The sequence below is a fragment of the Rutilus rutilus genome (genome assembly GCF_951802725.1).
Source record: "Rutilus rutilus genome assembly, chromosome: 20".
In the NCBI taxonomy this organism is placed as follows: Eukaryota; Metazoa; Chordata; class Actinopteri; order Cypriniformes; family Leuciscidae; genus Rutilus; species Rutilus rutilus.
In genome coordinates, this window is record NC_140225.1 from 9716772 (window position 1) to 9731119 (window position 14348).

At 36.8% G+C, this 14348-nt stretch overlaps 1 protein-coding gene across 2 annotated transcripts; it reads right to left on the reverse strand.

Annotated features, from left to right (window-relative positions):
• Positions 1 to 1747: 1747 nt before the first annotated feature.
• desi2 (desumoylating isopeptidase 2) lies at positions 1748 to 14261 on the reverse strand. 2 transcript variants are annotated; one of them, XM_084390699.1, is made up of 12 exons: positions 14168 to 14261; positions 13863 to 13924; positions 11630 to 11730; positions 11041 to 11119; positions 10574 to 10624; positions 10212 to 10401; positions 9940 to 9970; positions 9496 to 9591; positions 4351 to 4423; positions 3046 to 3139; positions 2798 to 2939; positions 1748 to 2711 (listed from the first exon to the last, which is right to left on the reverse strand). In XM_084390699.1, exons 8-12 carry the CDS (start codon positions 9502 to 9504, stop codon positions 2469 to 2471), a joined length of 561 nt encoding a protein of 186 aa, XP_084246825.1. In that variant the 5' UTR covers positions 9505 to 9591; positions 9940 to 9970; positions 10212 to 10401; positions 10574 to 10624; positions 11041 to 11119; positions 11630 to 11730; positions 13863 to 13924; positions 14168 to 14261; the 3' UTR covers positions 1748 to 2468. The 2 variants fall into 2 exon arrangements, with proteins under 2 accessions (XP_084246825.1, XP_084246824.1); XM_084390698.1 differs by lacking the exons at positions 9496 to 9591; positions 9940 to 9970; positions 10212 to 10401; ... (3 more) ...; positions 13863 to 13924; positions 14168 to 14261 and adding an exon at positions 7490 to 8057.
• Between the last annotated feature and the right edge of the window lie 87 nt (positions 14262 to 14348).

Here is a 14348-nt window from a genome sequence, read left to right on the forward strand (position 1 = left end):
TATCCTTGGGCGGCCGAAGGCGTCTGCGGACGACACCAAGAATACCAGTATGCAGAGTATGGATATATCCTCCCTGATATTTTACTTTGGCATTATTTCCAACATCGTGTTCATGGTATGCGTTGCTCAGGAGCGATATCTGTTGGTAACCTGTCCACAATATAATGCCTTCTGCATGAAAATCAAGCAGTCGAGCATGATTTCACTGGGTGTGTGGGCAGCTCCGTTTGCAATACTCTTCCTGGCTTACCAAGGATATTTCGTCTTGTTTTCCATAGCACTTCTTATCCCACTACCACTCCTAGTGTTTTTCTTTCTGGATTCTTTCAGAGTCATATGGTGTACAAAACGGCTAGCACCTGTGACTGACAGAAAAAAGATTCTGGGTATGCAGATGGCCATCTTGACTAATTACAGTATGCTTTACTTCCCCTTTGTCCTTAATACACTGCTCAAGGCATTGTCTCTAAGCTCCTATGTTTACTACTTGGGACTTGTAGCTGATCTTCTTCTCTATCTTGGCCCACTTGTGGACCCATTCCTCTCAATCCTTCTTACCAATGGAATTGGTGACATTTTGAAGGCCTTTCCCTGCTGTGCGAGGACGAACACAGAGGAGAATATAGAGATTGTGAATACAGACACTGTGGAAACAGTGTCTGGTATGTTAACTATGCTCTGAGAATAATGTGCGTAAAATTGATAATCAAAAAACGTACTAATAATTGTTCATTTTGATTGTTACATTTTTACAGCTTAGTTTAAAGGGTTGTCACCCAAAAATGAATATTCTGTTATAATTTACTTACTCTCATGTTGTTTCAAACCTTACTTTCTTCTGTGGGACACAAAAGGAGATATTTTGAGAAATGTCTCAGTGGTTTTTTGTCCATGCAATGATAGTCAATGGTCAACAAAACATTCTTCAAAATATCTTCTTTTATGGTCTACTTAAGAAAGTCATACAGGTTTGAAACAACATGAGGGTGAGTAAATTATGACAGAATTTTCATTTTTGTTTGAACTATCCTTTTACGATGATTCAATGCCAGAAAGATGTTCAATGTTATGCCAAAAAGACTGCATAAGAAGACAAAGCAAATAGCTAAAATTGTTCAAATTTGCCATTATAATAAACTTCATTGATATTGGTAACTCTTGAGTTCTACTAACAGGTTAACTCATGTGAAAAATATTCGGCTTGACACAAAGGGTGAAATAAATGTTTTATGACACAGATGTGCTACTGAATGCCCTTTAGCTGTAATGTGTAAAATATTGATGATATACAGTAATTTAGTGCACTGTAATAACCCGTTTAGATATTTAAAGAACAGTTCACCCCCAAAAAATATTGTTCTACCCCCATTTACTCACCCTCATAACTAATCCTTTATTCTATGGACCACAAACGGAGATGTTCAGTAGAAAATCCAAGCTGCTGTTTTTCACACAATGGCTGTTCAAGCAAGATTTTTTTAGTGAATAATGACTTAAATTTCAGTCCGTTCCACACGCAAAGCTAAGCTATATCTTATAGCTCCAGATGACTAAGAATAACTAGTAAACACTAGTAACCTTTCACATCTCTTTTTATGTTTGATTAATGAAAGAAACTCATATGGATTTCAAACTAAATGAGAGTTATGTAAGTAATGTGAATTATGAATATAGGTGAATTATCATATATATTTAACAACATTCTTGCATGTTACCATTGAGTTGTCAAAATGAACTCTTGTTCGAGAACTTGTATACTTTCTTTAATATTCATAAAATGGAATACAAATGTTGTCCCAAGTACATAGAAGACTCTAAAAACTAAAAAGGTGTAAAACATCTGAGGAAGGACTCGTAGGATATTAAGTCTGCCACTAAAACCGAACAGGTAGAGAAAGAGTGCAGAGCTCTCGGAGCATGTAACGGTAAAAATCTTCAGGCACAGTCACCAAAGTGTGGGAGTCATTACAAAAGTGAGGAGATTTGGCTTTTGTAATCCGCACACAACAACACAATCATATACGGATTGGAACACAAGAAATCTGTAAACAAATGTTCTCCATAAAAAAGGTCTCTGACTAGGCGCTTTCTTTTGGAAATGGGGAAAAGGCTTGCGAGCATCTCCAGCGTAAGAAAAGCATAAAAAAAAAAAACGGTGATTGAAAAGAGCCATTGTATTTAAATCCTGAGTTTTTCAAAACAAAACATAAAAGGCCAAAAAAAAATTACAAAAATTAAAAACACTGTCAAACGCATGGAAAGTTTTACAGTAAACAAGATTGATAGTTTCCAGGCCCGTAACGGTCACTTGAGCGTAATGAAACAAATCAGTGAAAACAGAAGGTGGGCTTCATCCAGTCCGCTGGTGGATTGCTAGTCTCTCAGGAGAAGGGGCGAGGGGCCTATTGGCAGCAGAAGCTGTGGTCCAGCTCTAACCAGAGGTGGCCTGTCAGTCAAGGCAGCGGGGTTCATCGGCGCGGTTGGTGTCGGGTAGGTCTGGGAGCGGGTGCCACGGCGCAGGAAGGCGTTGAGGCAGAAGCCGCAGCATCCTCTGCCTCCTCCAGCTCTCCCTGGAGCTCCTGACTAACACTGGACTGCAGTGCCGCCGGCGTCAACCACTCCTTTGGCAGACAGCTCTGAAGGAAGGGCACACAAGAGCTGAAGTAGGCCAGTCGGTTCACCCAGCGTGGGATTTCTCGACCGCAGAGGATCTGGGGCAGACGTGAGGAGGATATGGTGAGATTTTGGCCTCTTTATGGCAACAACTAGATGAATGTATCTACTTCCCTCGGCTTACCTCTGATAGTGCTGAGGAAAAGTGATTGCAGTTCTTGTGCATGAGGTGGTAGGCATTCCCCTTATATTCCTTCCCCATTTCCTCCACAATTCTCTCCACATCCTCTTCTGCGAAGTCTGTGCTCCCTAAAACAATGGCCTCTCTGAGAAAGCAAGTAGAAAGTTAAGAGGGTGTGAGAGAGGGAGATGTTTTTACAAACATATCCTTTCAGTCTGATCGCTGTGGATATTGGAAATATTCTGACTCACTTGAATTTGAATGTCTCTCCGAGCTCTGTGGCTTCACCAGGTGTTATCTCAAATATACCTGAAAAAGGATAAGGATGTCCTCCATAGGCAAACTCTGCAACACAAGAGAAAGTACGAGTTAGGGGTGTGCGATATGACTTAGAACCATTAAAATGTCTTCGCGATCTGCCTTTACAGAGAGATCGTTAGTATTGTGCTACAGTGCACATTTTATGATTTGCAAGCATTAAAGCCTTGCCAAATCATTTTCAAAGTATTTTACACGCACACTGTTATACGGGTTTCAGAGCGCACACACCCGAAGCGTGCAAACAGGAAGCCAGCTGTCACAGCACATGAGTACTGGACCAAGTTCTTTTTCTCTGTCTTGTTGTCTCTGTCAAATACATACAAGGTTATGTCAAAATAATTAAAATAAAAGTAGTCAGTTATACTGTATCTTAAGTGAATGTAATTTGTTTGAGATTACATTAGATCTATACATTCTGTCTTAAAGTGACAGCAGCCCCAATAAACCTGCTGCTGTCTGTGTCAATGTTAATCAAACAACAAAAGAAAAAAACGATTAAAGTCCACATGATTCAAAATTGACCCTATTTACTTTGTTTGCGCATATTACTAGTCTTGTGGTGAACAATTAATCCATGCAAGTTAATTAGAAATTAGTCTGGCTGTAGGCTACTACTCAGTCATTTTTATAATTACTATTTTATTTCAGTGAGTTGCCAAGGAAACATTTTTCATTTTAATTCAGTTTAAGATTTAACAATCTAATACAAACATTATATTTTAATGAAATCAATGAAAATGTATTTTAATCGTTTTTTAATAGTAATAGTTTTACATACACATTGCAGTGTAGATGCCTACTATGTTAATGTGCTATAGGTCAGATATATTTATCTGTCTAATTGGGGTTAAAGTCGAATAGCAAACTTTGTTGATTAGTATCTTGTGTTGGCAGTGACTAAAAACAACTTAGTTTGTGTCCTAACATAACCTGTAAAGCTGTGGGCTCTTATTTGACATTTTGATCACACAGAAAATATTCAAGAATGCCAATGCAAAATAGATGCCAAACAAAGCAACTTTTCTTCTGAATGAACTGGAAGCCTTTGGAGGCAGAAACCATACAAGATGTCAAGGTCTTTTCCTGTTGCATCAACATATCATCTATGATGTGAGGTTTAGTCATGTTTAGACAACCCCTTCTTTCTTTGTATAAGTCATGATGCAAGACTTCTGATTAACTGGACTTTTGAGTAGCTTGACTCATTTGTGTCTGAGTCATATCGTGAGCCTTACCTCTGCCATAGATCTCAATTCCTGAGTGAAAGACTCCAATTCCCAGAGAGGTAGTGAATTCATTGATCCAGTACTATAAGGAAACATAACAAGTCTGAGTGACATACTGCCAAATGGTAAATGTTTTTCAAGGACAACTGGAATGATTTGCAATGTTAAATCTGAAAAGAATGTAAAAAAATGTGTCTTTATATACTCAATAAAATAGATTCTCAATTTCCATAATAAACCATTCTAAATTATGGACATTCAAGTGTACAGTACTACCATATTATTAAGGCATCTTAAAGCACTATTAAACCAAAATATTGAATAAACACAAAAGGGATGGGCGATTTGTGGAACTAAATGAGCGTTACAATTCTGTGGAAATCTGTTCATCTTTTTTAATTTCCCGTGGGTAGCCCAAACATATGAAGTGTTTATTCAAGAGCTAGCTATAAACATCAAAAATATATTCAAAATATTGAATAAACACACAAGGGATGGGGGATGTGTAGAACTGAATGAGCGTTAAAATTATGTGAAAACCTGTTCATCTTTTTGAAATTTTCTGTGGGTAGCCCAAATATTTGAAGTGAATATACATGAGACAGCTATAAAACATCTCACAAAACATTCACAATATTGCCTATATTTGGACCAGGTTTAAAATTATTGTTTTTCTTATGCACATTATCTCTACAATTAGGCTACTATACTAATACATTGTGAACTGCTGTGCAACCATTAAAGTATGCTGATTTCAAAACGATTGCTGCATTCAAAATGAGCAAACATGCATTGCAGAGTAATGGATATGTACAGACAGGCTAAGTGACTGAGCACTTGACAAACCTTTACACCCAAATCCATCCCATTAACAAGTCTGTTAAGTTGTAAATTGCAAGGAAGTACCTGACAGATGCCCCTAACTGATTATGTGTCACCAGAAAATAAGATGACCAACGCTTTTCAGCATTAAGTGTGCAGCAGTAAATGATCTAGCCTATACTTGTAATATATTCATGCTCCAAAATACACACTAAGGATTTTGGCACAGTGTAAAATGATTTGTTTTGTTGAAACATTTTAAAATAAGAAGAAAAAAATAAGGGTGAGGGATGAGAGAAATTAAGCAACTAGACAGTTCTCCAACTCCACCTCATTCAGTGTTGTGAAATAAGATACTTATCCCCATGGCCTCAATTACGTCAAAGCCTATTATACATATCCTTCATCACAAAACTGGGGATTAGTCTCTCTGTGATCAGCAACTAGCTTCTAAGTGTGATTTTCAGCAAGAGTACTCCCATGCCAATAGAGATGGGATTAGAAAATAAAATCTACAAGCTCAAACTTGAACTATATGTGGTAGATCTCACACTGATACCAGTCACTGATAATTTTCTATGGGAACTGCTGTAAGGGGACTTTTCATTTCAATAAAAAAACCTTATAGTCATGCAATGTTTAAGGGATCATAGGTTTATAACATTTATAATGAATTGGCCCCGAAATTACAAACTACACATTAGAAATCACAGGCCACTAGTCTGTCAAAAACATTAGCACCCATCTCTAGCTAAATGGGCTGTATAAATCTCCTACATTGTTTATACGCTTAAGTTAACAGCTTGTAAAGCGATTCCCATCAAAATTACTTGACAACTTCAAAAAATCCTGGGGCAGCTCAAATTTCTAGTCTTAATCTTTATGTGAGAACAGAAGCTTAAAATATACCCAACATTAGTGAGGAGGCCTAAGGAAAGTATACATTTCCATGACCCTGTTTCAAGGGGTCAATGAGACACATGAGACAGACTAAATCTTTAAATGGAGACTATTCACGTTACTTAGAGATCAATGACACTTAGAAGGTACGGTCAATATTACCAGTCAATTTTTTATAGTCTCCTTTCGGCCCACAATGCATTTGTGCATTTGGGGTAAAATGAATGTGTTACAATGCAGTATATGAATAATATGCCTTCCACAACACAAAGTGACTATTTTAATTGCTACATAAAGTGGTTTACTTTACATTATGTAAAATATTATAAGATAGATAGATTAAAAAAATTAAATCAACGAAAACCTCTTTCAAGATAGATAGATAGATAGAAAGATAGAATTCCACTGTTGAACATGATTTTAAAAAGTTGTTGAAATAATGTGGACTGATGGCTTCAACAAAAACATATACCATCGTTTAACAGCCTCGTAGCTCACAGTAGGTCTGTCTTTAACGGTTTAAAATGTACCGTTACAAATCAATTCCCCCATGGAGAAAATGACTGGGATTTGTACTTCTGTAACGGACTGTTTGAGTATTTCCGCTCGCTGCCTCGCTCTGAAACTCTGGCGGGGAATGGAAAACTTGAAGTGGAGTTCTACTCGAGTGATTACAGAACGCTTTGAGCAAAGATCTCCCTGTCGCTCTTCTCCACTTATATACGATATTCCAGTCCGGAATTTAGTCTGTTCCGTGCTTGTTGACACGCAAAGCTTGACGCTTGTAAGATAGTTGAAACGTTCTGAAACGCAAGTTTCTTGATATTAATTAGTTATTATTGGACTATAAAATAAATGTTACTCGCAATTTTGCCTTTAGTGTTATGTATAGTCTGATTTAGAGTCCAGAGGCTCTCTTATTCGCGTGATACTGATCAATTGAGCAGTTTTCGAAAGCAGAGAGAATACAGTGTTTATTAGCATGGCTTCTCAACAGCTGTCTCAGATCACACAGGTGGATTCAAATGACTGTTGAATTAACTGGGTCGCAGCTTTCAGATAGATCGTCGAATACAATTCTACAGCTGATACACTTGATGACCTTTACTGCAGAGAGATGTGATTAGACTTAAATATTGTTTAAGGAAATAAAGGATGAATCATCTGATAAGCTGCCAATACAATTTTGCACACATTTCCTCATACTATACAACTTTATCTCTATCTCAAAGCATGCTGACATGGCTGTGCCTCAAACCCTAGTAAGCTGACTACGTACGCGTTCAAACGTGTCCAAAATACTGCCTAAGTAGGCAGCTCGCTTTGTTTTAGGACACAGCCATTAATACATGTGTTGAAGTAATGCCAATACTAGACACCTCTGTCACAGGAGTGACTTATCAGTATTTGTTTTAAAGGCACCTACCATATCATAAACGTTCAGAATAACCGGCTCGTTTGCCATCACAGGTGTGTAACGTAATGTGTTTTTCTTTCACTTTTAGCTGCCGACCAGCTGCTGCTGCGGTCCTCCTCCGTTTTTCTTTTCACTCTATTTCTTAGCACCCGGAATTATGTTTTTCCCTTTGTAAGCACCGCTGCTGCGTCCTCTTGACTTTTGCAGGATTAAAACAGTTTAGAGACATCTAAGAGCTGGTCCTGAAAGGGGTTTTCATTGATTGAATTTTTAGGCCACTTCTATTTAGTCCAGCTACAGGGAGTAGCGACGCTGCTAGGCTAACTGCCATTTAGCTTCTTGACCAGCGGAGGCAAAAACGAACGGCACACAAAAGATAAAAATATTCGTGAAGTCTCAGCCATTCAGACGACGAAGTGATATTTACAGTGAACGGAAATGAAAGCAGATGCACTTCTGAAAAAAAAGGAAGACGTTTAGCACCCGCGATGTGAACAGCCTCCCCCGTTTTATGTGTCTGATGATAGTGCGGGTGAACTGAATGCGCGTGCCTGATGATGCTGCCCAACCTCACAGCAGTGCATTACTGCCACTCTGATGCTTTTATAGAACAAAACACCCTCCACACATCATTACATTAATCTATCGTATCGATACACACCCTTACAATGTTAAAACCAAATATATGTAAACATTTTACCAATAAATATTTATTGATAAAGTTTTTTGTGTGGAATAGAGAAAAACTATATGCTTTGTGTTTGGGGAAGGAATGAGAATGACAATTAACACTTGATTATAAATGCTCAGTACATTATGCAAATTAGAACTATATATGCTATGTGCTTTGTGTTTGGGGAAGGAATGAGAATGACAATTAACACTTGATTATAAATGCTCAGTACATTATGCAAATTAGGCCTAAATGGTTATAATAAGTAGCCAATGTCTGTTTTGAATCCGAGAACATAAACAAACATTAATTTGGTTGTGTGATTTAATAATGAAACAAAGGGCCACAGTTAATTTAATCAAACCATTTACATGAACGGTTTGGTATAAGATAATTCGTTCTGCTTGTTTTTAATGAATAAAGTAGTGACAGGAGTCTATCTAAACTATATGAGAATTGAAATAATAAGTTTATATATATATAAAACATATGCTGTGTAAATCATGTCCATTATTAGGCTACACAAATTGTCCCAGTGAACTACACAATCTACTCCAAAAATGTAATTCTGCTTGTGTTTAGTGAAACTAGGCCCATTGATAGTAAAGTGACAGTATCTGAACTACATATACACACTCATGAACTATTGTATATGTAGAAGACATATCTGTAGAAGATGGAGCAAAGTATGATGAGTAAAATAAAGGCCTGGATCAAAACCATAAAGACAAGCGCTGGTCACACCTCTGAAGAAAGCAGATAGTTTTATTGATTATTAAAGATCTGTTATTTTCAGGAGAAATTAATAGCTTACATTCTGATTCCGTTTGGACTGCAAATACAGCATGAAGTTTGCAAAAGCTGAGTTAAAAAAAAACACACAGAGCACATCAAGTTTCTGCCATCAAGTGGTCAAGATCATCAACTACAAATATTAAACTGAAAACTATCTACGAATTATTAGTATCCCAAAATCAGCTTCTGTATGACTTATTAATATTAATAAGTAACATAATTCTTGGAACTCCTATTCATAATTTCATAGGCTTGGTCAAGGTTACCCAGTTTTTCAGAGAGACATGAAATACATTCCATTTTCTTTCATTGCTAATAAACCACATGACTGCTCATATCGCCTGAGATAAAGCCATGTTCTGAAAACTAAACTGAGATAAAACTGCACCTACATGTGATCCCCAGGCCTCTTCATGACGCTTCTCATCAACAAGCATAGATTTCCATGTTTGGGCCTCATGAAGGCAGGCTCCCTACAGAGCCAAAAGGAAAGTTTTGTTTCTATAACAACACACTGCCAAACACACACACATCTGATGCATATTACCTGATGCATGGTTGCGTTGAAGTAGTCTTTTCGATTAAAGTTCTCTTGCAATATAAGTTTGCATCAACACTGCGCACAGATTTGTCTCCATCATATCTAAAGAAAATACAAATATCAAAACAGTTGCACAGTACATCCGCTATATAACAATCTTCTTCCTCAAAGCATTGTATGTGTGGCTCATATTGCTAATTGTTTCTTGTGAGCTGTGAGACTTTAAGAGAACTCATGACTATCATCAGTTACCTCACATGTATTTCACTGGGAGAAAAACGGGTCTTGTTTTTTACAGAAACACAGTTGCTTTGTTGTGGTTGTTTTCCAAAAATATGTTATGTAACTCCATCACAAAAACAACAGTGCTTCTCATATTTATCTCAAATGCTGATAAAATTACAGCATCAGTATATAAAAAATACACAGGCCTATAGGACAGATTCTCACCAGATCCTTTGATGGATTATTAAGCACAAACCTGCAAACGATACATTGAGAAAATGATTAAGTACTACATGGTTATAGGATATGATTTCTAAATTATATTGTTACATAATCAGACAACAGATTCGGTGGGCAGCCCACAATAAACTGGGAAATCTATAGACAATATGCTGTAGTATCTATCTATATAGTTTTCTTATCAAAATATTCACATGTTTTTACAAATAAGAAAAAGGAGAATCATCACCAACCCCACCAGTAGCCAAACAACTTACCAATCTTGGTTGGTAGCAGCACTGTAGAGACTATACCACTTGATTTTGAGCTGGATGACCTGGATGCCTTGATACGGTTGAATTTGTCAGTACAAAAATCTTTCAATGATATGCCATTTAAAGCGCTCACAACAGATCAGTGTTGTTAGTCCTTTCTCTGTAGTCTGGCATCCTCATAAATGCTAAAGGTCTGAAAGAAAAGATACTCTCAATAAATTCTGTTTGACAGTGTAATACCAGTAATATATATATATTTTAAATATTTGGCTTATATGAGCATCACAAACAACTCACTCCCTAAATGCAATTTTAAACACAACTCATAAAGACTGGCTTTTCTAAAAGACCCTTCTTGTCCAGACCTTGTTTGTATCCAGATGGTGCACACTCTCAAAATGGGTCATTTCTGTGATCTGCAAAACATGGTCATTGGTTACATTCATGTTTTTACCTTCATGGTAAACTAAATACACAAGAAGTGTCTCACTTTCTTATCCTAGACTCTTAAAAATAAAAATACTTTGTTGGAATATGGTGAAGAACCTTTCCATTAAACCGCTGTAGAGTGGTAAAGGGCACCATGTGTCAAAAATTATTGATTGATGACCCTCATAAAAATTCCTCAAATCCAGAAATGTAAAAAACAAAGTTAGAGAGTTTTTTTTCCTTCACATAGGCCTACATCAAAAAAAAAAAAAAAAACGTTAAAAACAAAAGTTAAAGACAATTGTATGACGTGATAATATGTCCCAAGGTGATTTGCGTGGTGTGGCACTGCTGTGTGGTGTGTACTAGAAGGTTGGCACTGTAATGGTGATTTAAAGCTTACTTCTTATTTGTGGTGTAAGCTGTGGGTTTTCTTCTTCTGACTCTTACAGGTGGCAGGAGGTCCATAAGAGCAGGACATACTATGGAAGTAAAATAATGACAAATTTTTTTGAAACAAAAAAAGCTTATTGAATTGCACTACTTGAAAAAATATGCATTGCATTAACCCTGCTTGCATTTTCTGGGGCTGAAATTCAACATGGTTGTATATTTAAGCTGTGAATATTTCAATTCAAAACATTTCACACGTTTTCACTAATAAAAATTCAATAATCCATATTCGCCTTTCAAATTTCACTTCCAAAATATGAATTCTGCTTAAAAGTAACTTATAATATTCGACAGGCAATTTTCGGTCCATTTTATTTCACTTTACAAATTCGCTTCTACAAATTCAGTGGTTCAGATTCGACAGAAAATTCAACATTTCACATCCGGGAACGGCAGGAATATCAGTTAGAGGAATCCATTGTTCGCAGGTAACCCCATTCACTATCAATTACACTATCTTTAAAACTAAAATAAAGCATGGCTTTCCAAAGCTGAGCTGACAAAGAGCATCTGAAATGGGCCTTGGAGAACATCCTTACTCAAGATAGTTCAGGTTCTCCAGATGCCTTCAGTCTCCTAGGATGTGAGCAGGCAGAGTCGCAGTCTTTAGTGTCAGTGTACACCAGTGTGCTGAAATGTGCTGAATGGGAGACAAACACAGCAGAAAGGATGATAGCGATTTTAGGAAGACTCAAAACCTAGCTAGCTGCTAGTCTTCCAATCCAGAGTTTCAAGCATTTATAAAGCTTGTGGTCTGTCCATGCAAGAACTGAAGCAAGTTCAAAGTCTTATAAGTGAAGTCGAAGAGACAATCCACGTTTTTGTAACCGATTATTAAGAAATCTAATAATTTCTTACAAATGGAGACACTCATTTGCTGTGCATTTGCAATCTGTACACAGAGTCCTAAAATTCAGGCCTTTGGCGCCTTTGACTAGCAGCTTAATTGGATTCATCCTCAATATTATATCCTTGTTGTCTCTCCAGAAAACATCTGGACTACATCTCCTATGAATAATAGTGTATACAAAAAAATAGTGTAATAACCTTCAACTGGCATAAGCAGTTCGCTGGGATCAACATTTATCTCATAAGTCAGGAAAGCATTCTTGGTCAGGAACAAGTTTTTGTCAGACATGAGCAAATATATTTTGAGACAAAGGTCTTCATAATGATTTTTAGTTTTGTTAAAGGTAATAAAAGCAACAGTTTTTCAATAACAGAAGAATATGTAAAAGTATGGTATTTGGGGTAAAAGGCACCCGTGCTGTTGGGGGGAAAGGCACAATAATAAACATGATAATAAACAGCTGGCTGACTTTTCCATTTGTTGACATGACATGGTAATATTCAAATGGTAAATATCATAGATTAAGTTGGGTGTTGACCTTAGAGATAATCACCATATTTATAATGAAACCATCATATTAACAAAATATATATATATTAATCATCATATCATAAAATATAATTCATTGTTACTACTGTAAATCTATATTAAATTGGGATTTCTTTTAATGCTTTTGGAATCTTTACTTTTTAAAATAATTTTGTTTTTGTATTTTTATTATATATTTTATATTAACATATTTTAATGACAGTATATTTACTGCAACAAAAATAATTATTTGATTTATAAGCAGAAAATAGTGCAAACTTTGCTAAAGGGATTGTTTTGAACAAGTATTAACTTAGACATTATTAAAAACATATTAGCTAAAGTATTTGTACCAGTACTGTGTGCCTTTTGCCCTTTTGCCGTGTGTGGGGTAAAAGGCCCCACTCGCCACCTCATACATTTCTAAAGATGTAAAAAAAAAAAAAAAAAAAAAAAAAACTATTTGTATGATTTATTTTCACACAAAATCTGTTGCTCCATAAATGTTCAATACAAACATAATTTTTTTTCAGCAATCGTACACTATGAAAAGCATTTTCCTTAAGGTGTGCCTTTAGCACCGTTGTACTAAATGTACAGTACAATTAAAGAACTCCGGTCAATTTTAACATTGAGCTAATTTTTTTGTACATTTGGAGTGCTGTCAGTACAGAGAACAATGACAAAAATCGGTGTTGCCTACACCGTGTTATCCTCGTTTTAAAATTTGCACCCTGTTGACTTCAATGGGGCAAGTTTTAAACCTGCTTTCAGCCTTTTAACATCCTTGATGTGTCATTACAAGTGCACAGGTCATGTGAGTGATTCCTTCGGAGTGAACGCGGGTGAATCTGACTGCAGTAGATGTGAAAGATATTAATAAAAATGATGTTTATTCAGCCAGCGCACATACCTGTATTTACATCCTGTTTTCGGTCGAAGTCCACAGTAGTCGATTGTCCAGTTCACGCGCGTGATCATAGGTACTAAACCTATGCGCTGAACTCGACAATCGATTACTGTGGACTTCGACCGAAAACAGGATGTAAATACAGGTATGTGCGCTGGCTGAATAAACATAATTTTTTATATATTTCTTTCACATCTACTGCAGTCAGATTCACCCGCGTTCACTCCGAAGGAATCACTCACATGACCTGTGCACTTGTAATGACACATCAAGGATGTTAAGAGGCTAAAAGCAGGTTTAAAACTTGCCCCATTGAAGTCAACAGGGTGCAAATTTTAAAACGAGGATAAGACGGTGTAGGCAACACCGATTTTTGTCGTTGTTCTCTGTACTGACAGCACTCCAAATGTACAATAAAATTGACCGGAATTCTCCTTTAACGTTCCAACGATTTGTCAGGCGCTCAAAACAACCTATACATTACCAAAATGTTGCAATCATTGCAGAGTTGTTGATTTCTGGATCAATTATCCATATTCTGACAGCCTACAACACACAGAACAGCATCATAAACCACATAACATGATAATGACAGGAAACAATGCAACTTGCATGCAACAAAGATGACTTATTAAAGTAAAATTCCCACCTGGGCGCCATTTTCAGATGTATTTCATATGGACATGGGGGAATTGGGGAATTATTATAAAAAAAAAAAATTGTGCAAATATTTTTCTAAAGTATTTTGTAGTGTATTTAAAAAGTGAAAGAAAATGAGCTGGTTAATACCTGAGCAAGTGGTTTTGTCATAACGCGATCCCTCCACCCATTAAATCCACAGAGGTGGAGCTAGACTAGACCGTGGACGTCCAGAGAGGGGGGACTGGACTTGGCTCTGCAGTGAGAATCACTTCGTGGACTACGCAAGCAGTGCTCACTGCTCCGCCCTCGGTGTCTCGCTCAGGTGTGC